Here is a 9,478-nt window from a genome sequence, read left to right as displayed (position 1 = left end):
GCAGGCATTGTTGGTGATGTCTTGATTGGGCCCCATGTTCTTCCACCTACGCTCAATGGAGCACGTTATCATGATTTCATATGGGATACTCTACCTGTGCTGCTAGAACATGTGCCTTTATGAGTACGACACATGTGGTTCACGTACGATGGAGCTCCTGCACATGTCAGTCGAAGTGTTCGTACGCTTCTCAACAACAGATTCGGTGACCGATGGATTGGTAGAGGCGGACCAATTCCATGGCCTCCATGCTCTCCTGACCTCAACCCTCTTGACTTTCATTTATGGGGGCATTTGAAAGCTCTTGTCTACGCAACCGCAGTACCAAATGTAGAGACTCTTCGTGCTCGTATTGTGGACGGCTGTGATACAATACGCGATTCTCCAGGGCTGCATCAGCGCATCAGGGATTCCATGCGACGGAGGGTGGATGCATGTATCCTCGCTAACGGAGGACATTTTGAACATTTCCTGAAACAAAGTGTTTGAAGTCACACTGGTACGTTCTGTTGCTGTGTGTTTCCATTCCATGATTAATGTGATTTGAAGAGAAGTAATAAAATGAGCTCTAACATGGAAAGTAAGCGTTTCCATACACATGTCCACATAACATTTTTTTTTTCTTTGTGTGCGAGGAATTTTTCCTGAAAGTTTGGCCGTACCTTTTTGTAACACCCTGTACATTGATGACAAGCACAATCATACCAAGCTGCAGATGTCTGGTGGTATTTTCTCCTGTAAGATTTTAATAGTTTCACCTATAGGCACATTAGTAAATAGAGATTTTATGTTGCAGCTGACTGTTAGATCTGTAGTTAGTAATTGTTGTTCCCATGTGATCTGGAAGAAATATGTGAAATCCTAGACATAAGACCATGTGGTCACCCATATTGTACAAGTTGTGAGCCAGATCATATGTGGGCAACTTCATCCTATTGATAATTGCTCTTAGATGACAGCCTTCCTTATGCACCTTTGATACTCCATTTATTCTTGGTGAGCCATTCGGTTGTGTCAGCATTGATTTTAGAATCCTTGATTAGGGATTGTATCTGTCTCACTACCTCCATCTATCTCACTGTCTTCATTGGGAGATCTCTCTTCAGTTCATTCTATAAGCAATCACTCCGCAACTCACTCATTTTGGCTTCATATGATGAAGTGTCCATTATTACTATGGTGCTTTCTTTGTGTGTCTTCAGTATTTTCATTTTTTTAGTGTTTCATAACGACATAGTCCAATATTCAAAACGATTTTATTCAAATATCTATCAGTAGTTCTGAAACTAGTCAGTGGTATTTGAATACTTGACTTCAGAATAATTCTCCAAGATTTAACAATGCTGGCCAGTAAAACTAAAATACCATGAATACTGCATGCAACAAGCCTCAAAAATAGACTTAAGTGTACTATATGCAAATAATTAGTATTTCAATGCAACTGCATGAAGTAGGAAAAAGACCGTTCACATTCTGTATATGAGAAAAGATTATGCAGAGGGTTCTCATTCAGAAATAGCTTTTGAATGTTAGTTCATTGTGAGATGGTCATGTTATAGCTTGTGTGCAAGGGAGAAACTCCTACCAGCATGTATCAAAATTAAGCAGTGGCAAGGTCATTGTACTGGTCGGGATCCCACGATTGTCATGAGAATATGGAATCGAAGGCATAAGGAGTAAGATACTCATATTCAATGCCATGCAAGATCACATTGGCCCCACGTGACTAGTGCCAGAGACAACAAACACACTGCTTGATCCACTATACAAAATTTTACTGTCACATCACGTACTCTCAAGCCAGGAAATGGTATTGTCTGCAATGCAACAAATATCCACAGGATCAGTGTGATGATGACTGCAGCATCACAGACAGTCTGTACAACAACTGTCATTGTGGCCTACATCGAGAAGGCAGTGGAGAGCAGTGTAGTGATAGTGGTATATCCAACAACAGAAGTGCCTTCATGTCATCTTTTTGGACAAGTCTTTGTTCTGTGCACAGTATCGTGATGAAGGTATCTATGTGTGGGAACTAGGAAGGGAGTAAATATTGTCAGATTGCATTTGTCATCTTCGTACATGCCCAGCACATAGTGTGATGGTATTGCGTGCCAGTTTGTACACAACTCTACCACCTCTAGTTTGCATAGCTGGTGATTTGGACAGCTGGAACACTATATTTCTGACTTGTCAATGCTGGAGGCTGCAGCCTATCTTTGAAGTCTCTATGATGTCACCTCTCAGCATAGCAACACGAGACAGTACATTGTCTGTACTGTCCTGACTTATCTTGATTCAGAGGGTATTTGACTGTTGCCCTGTTCAATATATTCTCAGGATCTATTAACCACTGAAAGAATGGCACACCACCAATTGTCAGCCACTATGCTTCATAAACTCTGGCACACTTCAAGTAGCATGGAGTGAGATAACTGTGAGTCATCTGAGCTGCATTTGACTCTGCTCACACCCACGTTGGAGCCACTGTTGTTGCCAAAAATGGCAGCCCTGTGTACTAAATTTTGCACCCTGTATACCCCACCAAATCATCTATAAATTTAATCATGTATTCTTCTTACTATAGTCTACACACACATTAAATACAATTTTGTTATTTCGTGCTGGAATTTAAATGATCAGCAGTGTACTAGCTGACAGAGGCTTCTAATCTACAGTACTAGGTGGTTGAGTTGTTCTACCACACACTGGCAACCAGAAAGAAATTAAATCATTTACTTTTAATGTAATGTCTCATTTTCATAACTGATCTCAGTGATTGTTCATAGAGTTGGAATTCATATTTGAGAGAAACAAAGTGTGTGATAGAGATTGATGACTAAAGCCAATTTTAGTAAAAAAGCAAAAAACAACAAAATGTAACATATAAGGACATAAGCTTTTGGAATAAACTTTGCAATATGACTTGACAGGTTGGCAGAACACATATCTGCACATTTATTCAGTAACACAGGGTCAGCAGGAATTCTGATTTAAGACAAATGCTTTCATAACAATGCTGTTTACTGTAATAAGGAACCAGAGATGAGTAAACCGCAAAACACCACAACCTGGTCAGGAATAACAGCTTTCTGGACTCAGTTCATTTCTATTGACCATATTTGAAAGTTGTTGCTATTCAAATATAATCTTCCTTCTCAGAATGCCTTGATTCAGATACTGTACATCATTTAGGATCATATCAAAGGAAGCCTTATATTTTGGAAGAACACACAGTTCACACAAAGGTTCTATGAGAAATAAAACTAAAATAACTACTTATTTGAAATTGTGTATTTATATTTTTACAATTCTGGAATAAATATTATGCCACAGCCTGCTGATAGTTTAAACAGCATACTGCAATGTCATTAAGATGAAAATATTAACAAAAACTGTCATATATAAAAAGGACAAGCACAGTTGCCATTTATTTACACCTAAAGTATTAATTTGCATGTTGTATATGGAAAATATATTTACAATCTCTGCATTAATTATACCCACCTGAGTATCAGAGACAGTAAATGACAATATGGAAATATATGCTGTATTCAAAGCACATTATTTTGTATAAATATTTTAGAATGAAAGAAAGATTTGCTAACCAGTAATTCTTTTAAAAAAATTACATGGAGCAAGAGTAACTACATTATGATGACATTTATGGTGACGGTTAACTAACTTATCATTAACAGTCATAAGTTTCACAAACTTCTTAACAATGCACAATTACATTTTTCAAATTACAGTCAATTTCATATTGCCAAATGCAATGCAGTCAGAGAATAACAAGACAAATGTTACATAGTACGCCTTCAGCCTGCGAAACAGGAAAAGCCATTAAGTATACAAAAGATCATATATACAAATAAGTCACAGCTTCTCTGTCAGCAGTTGATACTCAGAATCGAATATGAGCAATATTTTTCTTCAATCCCTGCAGCCAGTTGCTTCAAAAAATCACAACATCCACACTCAATTGCTGTGCAAATTGTCAGTGTGTTAGGATTATTCAGACTATATCACTCCCTAACAGCTGTTATATTTATACAAGTTGCACTCAATATACGATGTGGGCACAAATCCCTCTTCACCGTCTTTTTGTCGCCTCACTCTGGTCCATCCATCACCCTGATCAAGTTCAATGATGAAGAGCTCCTCCCCATCGTGCATTGGTATTGAGCCTTCACTCGTAGCTGTGGAGCAGAAACAAAACACACTTAAAACCTGTTATATACTTGATTATTATTACTACAATAATCAATTACTATAATCATTCAGTACATTTCTCATGCATCAAAAAACAATTTAAGACAATGGGAACAACAACAACACATATGCCTTGCATAATTTTGCCTTGATCACAAGTCAGTGACTCCAAAACAGCCTTTTTTTTGTTGTTAAAGGGCAGATAAAAAGATCATAAAGCAGTAAAAGCTAACTTGAGGGAAGATCTATTTGGGTTCTGCAGAAATGAAGAAGCACATGAGGGAATCCTGATTATACGACTTATCTATTAAGGTAGACAGAAGAAAGACAAACCTACATTTACAGCATCTGTAGATTTAGATAAAAAAGTTTTACTGTTAAGTTAACTGCAACATTTTCTTTGAAAGTCTAAAGGTGCCAGGGATAAAACATAGGGAGCAGAATGTTACCTATAACTTGTACAGGAATCCAGAAAACAGTTTTAAAGAGTCAAAAGAAGTGATGTAGGCTTACAGCCTACACATAGGCTAAGCAGTAAGAATGATAATTTTTTTTTTTTTTGCTTTCAGAGCGCTCAGCGACACTTATCAGTGCCCTTACACAATATGAACTAAAGGCTTAGTGAGAATAAAATCTTTCCTTGCAAGCAATCTTTTTGGGACGATGGATCACTGATACATATCAGACACTTGACAAATCATCCGGTAATGCCAACAGAGACAGTGATTCCTTATCAACATATTAAAATGGATAATAAAATCTTAAATAATAAGAGACTTTACCAGTCTTCATTTGTTATTTTCTTTACCTCTAGCCCCACTTTTTCCAACTGACACACAACTCTCCATATCAGTAATGAGGTAATAGCACTCAAGGGAGCAGCACAGGGCAGTACATTACTATTCTTGCAAGTATTCCTTTCTATTGTGCCAGCATGTTGATTTCCCAGAATTTCCAAATGATCCAATACCCAACAGACTGACACTTCCTTCCCTTGAAACTAGTGTGTAAAGTATGCCCTGTATGTTTTGGACAACTCTGCTCGGTAGATCTGGTAAATGGTCTCTAGGGCACTTACAGCATCTGGGCAGATGAGAAAGTTATTCTGTTGACTGGAGCTCATCTGTTTCTATGCCTCTAGGATTGCATAGAGCCCTGTATCAAAAGTGTAAATTTGTCTAGAAGTCTAATCCTAAAGTCAATGTCAGGGGGAAAACATTAAGCAGATGACTGTATAGCCATGCTTAGACCCATCACTGTAATTACTAAATCTAGTGCTCCTATAAAAGTTCGTAGAGGGCTTGTTTAAAAAATGGAATATAGAATACAAAATTTCTTGTACTCGTACTTTGTCAAATTTGAAAACAGCCTGCTCTCACTACTAACCAGAAAGGATTCTTTCTCCACCCCCGTGTTAAAACAATCAGGGTTACCAAACTGAGGTCTGCAAGCTGCTCCTTTACTTTAGCCCCTAATGGTCTTATTGCTCTTCTGTAATTTACATACATTAATTCTCCTGAAACTGGTAGAAGAAGATTAAAGGCTAGAGACTAAAGGATTGACTAGTGATTACATGCATGCTGCACCATGAGAAACTTTTACCAGATGGTTGGAGGTGGTTCCCCAGCCTCATCATTCAGGCTGCATATGGAGCTGGTCCTGAAGGCTCCTGTTGGCAAATCTAATGGCCTATTGGTGTCCCCCCAGATGCAGTTCAGGTTGATTAAAACCATGACATATATGATGAAAGTACACACACACACACACACACACACACACACACACAAATCTTATCTGAGGAAAATTTGAAATCTGTGTTTCAACCCATAATTATAAGTTTCTTAATGTTGGTTGAAGTTGTCGAGAAGCTATCTTGAGACTAGAAGACAAATAAAAAATTGAACATTGTCCACAAAAAGAAAGCATTGGACAGGACTCCTGATTGTAGACACTATGCTGATGATGGCTACTGCAAAAAGATTAACATTTAATACACTCCCTGAGGGACACCATTCTCCCAAGAATGTCAGTCAGAGTGAATTGCCAGATATGACACTAAAAAATTGTCCTGAAATGAAGGAGCACACCATAATGTGAGGAGAACATCACAAGCCACATTCATCCAGTTGTCAGGCAATATACAGGCTGTCCAAGTTGCTAACACATGGAACTCTAACTGCAGTATGTAGTCCCTATAAATAGTGTACCACAGCTTAGAGCTATCAGTTCCATTGTTGAAATGTGAAAGGCAGTTAGCATACCAAAGGAAGAGGTTGAAATCACTTATTCCACTGAACAATGTGCTTTTTTGGTATCTGAACAACACAGGTTAGAACACAGTGCCAAAAAACCACTTGCAAGCTCTTTGCCAAACTCCAACGGACAGGCAGCATGGCTGATGACATAGCAGGGAATGTTGGCACAAGGCAGACTGAAGTTACTCCTGAAAATGTCACCACAATTTCTGGAATTATTCAGCAAAGTCTATGGAGATACATCTGAATAATTGCAGCAGAGACCAATTTGAAGCACTCAAGCACACAGAAAACATTGAGACAGAGCCTGCGCATTTTCATTCAAAATCCAAAGTCACTAAGCTATACCTGTATGAGCTATGTGACAGAAGACTGATTTTGCAAACCAGAGAGATAATGAAGAATTTGAAATCGACTGCACCTGACTCACAGATGAAGCACATTTACACCTGAATGGAGCTATGAATAAACAACAGTGGCAATTTTGGGATTCTGAAAATCCCCATTTGTGTGAAGTGAAACCACTGCATTCTCGCAAAGTCACTGTCTGGGCTACAGTATGAAGCAGAGGCATTATTGGCCATTTTGTCATGTGAGAAATGATCACTAGTGTAAGTAATGTTTCAATTTTGGAACAATTTGTCGTCTCATGTGTAGTACTGGAGGATCAACAAGGCACCAAATGGGTCATGCAAGATGGGGCCAGACCACACCACACTGAACAGGTGTTTTGATTTCTTTACAAATAATTTGGGAATAGAGTCACTGCATTGGATTACTGGTAATTTACTGGTGCAGGAATGGATTAGCCTCCATATTCACGTGATCTGATTCCTTATGACTATTGTTTATGGGGCACATTGAAGGATACTCTCTACCACAACCATCCTACCAAGCTAGACAAACTGGAATTGGCAATCTGTGTGGCATTTGACCCCACTTCTGTTGTGACACTACAGGACATGACGGCAAATTTCATCGTTCATTTGCACTACTTCCATACTGTGGCAGTGAACATTTTGAAAGACTGTGATGTGATTGCAAAGGCTGCTTGCATACGATGTGTTTAATTATGCATGCTGGTACTGCATAAGCTGTGCAGCATACAGCACCACCTGTTAGCAGCTTTTCAAACTATTTCAAAACTTCTGTATAACTTCCATATAAAATTCTTACAGGTTTCACAATAAATGTAACTTTCGTTGTACTCATCTATCAGTCTTAGTTTCTGAGATATTTAATTTTGACATTGGAGACTCCTTCAATTGACACCCTATAGTAAGTCCATATAGTGTCAAGGGCCTTTTTAAATACCAAGAAATATTTCTGTCAAGTGCAGACTACGCAAAAATGCTAATTTTATTGCTGCCTCAAAGAGTATTAGATAGCCGAGTACAGAGTGGTACCTATGGAAACCTCACTGAAGGCAACTGTCAAGTCTCCTAATTTCTAGAACCCATACTGAGCTACTGATGACCATTCATTCGAATATCTTTCCAATACATAATTGCTACACTATAATAACCAAACTGGTGTGCAAAAGTAACTTTCACAGGAAGTGTTACTGCCAAGTACATAGCTTGATGAAAGTTGGACCATAAATAAAAAGAACTGCTGCAGTACAGTACTGAAGATAATTGAAAGAAATATGTAGAGATGAGCAGAACTGACACTTTTATTCAGAGACAATAATTACACTGAAGTCACTGCTGCAGCAAACAAAAGTTGGGAGATCTATTTACGTTGCTTTGTTCTTCAGTGCAAGGCAAGTCAAGTGATTGACCCCAGAACGTCAGAGTGCACTCCTGATGGCTGTGGCTTGCTGATTGACCACTACAGTCACCAAACTCATGTAATTGCAACTAGGCTCAAATTTAACCAGTGTTTTAAGCACCATAATGAGACGTGAAGAATGGGCTGCTATCTTGCAAGGCTTAGCACCCGTAATGTTGGTATCTGTCTTTTCCCCCGACACAGAAGTTAGTGCAAAGACTTTAGTCATTTAAACCAACCCTGAGTGATGTCCTAAAATCTGTCAAAGCTCATGAAGTAACTGCATCTGCACAAGCAACATTTCATAATTCCTCTGGTGTTGATGTTGTAGCAATATCAGTTGTCACTGTGCTCTACTGAGCAGCTGTTCATCCGGTAGTCCAGTGTCATGGGATTAAGTAGTTGGTACTGTAGTTAGTGACCCACTACCCTCAGCGTCAGGAAACATGCAAAAACAGAAGCTTTTGTTCACTGCTGGCATGACCCAATGTGAGTGGAAGCTCCTAGAATGGTTTCCTCCCAGTCATTGCCAGAGGGTCCCAGAAAAGAACATGCCATAAAATCATATTCATACTGATGCCCATTGGATCAATGGCATCACTGCCCTTTCCATGATGTCACCTGTTTTGCATGCCACAAACCAAGTCGTCTTGCGAGTGTCTACCTGAGCCAGCACGCACCAACAATACTGGCTATCACCATGCTACATGCTATCTTCCTGCTGCTCATAGCAGCAGTAGATGGGATGCCAAGGCTCACGTTGCAATTGGACATTAATAGAGCAACGGCAGATTTTCAGTTGAATAAAGGCACAGCCATTTCTCTGATTAATGAGAATATATACCAGAAAATTGGCTCTCCACAGCCGAGGTCCATTCAGTGTCGGTTGTCGACTTACAGTAGCGAGCTAAGTCCATTGCGGGCCCAGATCATAGTGGGGCCAGATCGCAGTCCAAGCCAAATAGAAAAATCTCAGTAACTTACCACGCTAGCAGTCAACTCTTGGACAACAACTAGCATTTTTGGCTTAGACACTTTTGCACTTTTTGGTTTCCAAATTCAGGACCAGGTGAGTCTATTTTTAACTGTATTGCCATTCACAGAACTTGATATGTTATGCATGTACTTAAAGCCAATGTTTGGATCTGCATTAGGTTGTGCAACAAGGTTCCAGACCAACATATCCTTAAACCAATCAGAAGTGCCCAAGTTTTATAGAGCTCGTCCAGTGCCTTTCA

The 9,478-nt window shown here is 39.2% G+C and overlaps 1 protein-coding gene across 5 annotated transcripts in view; it reads right to left on the bottom strand.

Annotated features, from left to right (window-relative positions):
* Positions 1-3,276: 3,276 nt before the first annotated feature.
* The window catches only part of LOC126184844 (formin-binding protein 1-like), a 368,779-nt gene continuing 362,577 nt past the window's right edge, over positions 3,277-9,478 (bottom strand). For all 5 annotated transcript variants that reach the window (XM_049927454.1, XM_049927455.1, XM_049927458.1 and 2 more), the window contains one exon: positions 3,277-4,199. In XM_049927454.1, coding sequence (XP_049783411.1) covers positions 4,033-4,199 — 167 coding nt within the window. In that variant the 3' untranslated portion in view covers positions 3,277-4,032. The remainder of the gene's footprint in view (positions 4,200-9,478) is intronic.

This window comes from Schistocerca cancellata, chromosome 4 (assembly GCF_023864275.1).
Source record: "Schistocerca cancellata isolate TAMUIC-IGC-003103 chromosome 4, iqSchCanc2.1, whole genome shotgun sequence".
Classification (NCBI taxonomy): Eukaryota; Metazoa; Arthropoda; class Insecta; order Orthoptera; family Acrididae; genus Schistocerca; species Schistocerca cancellata.
This window is presented reverse-complemented; position numbering and strand designations above follow the sequence as displayed.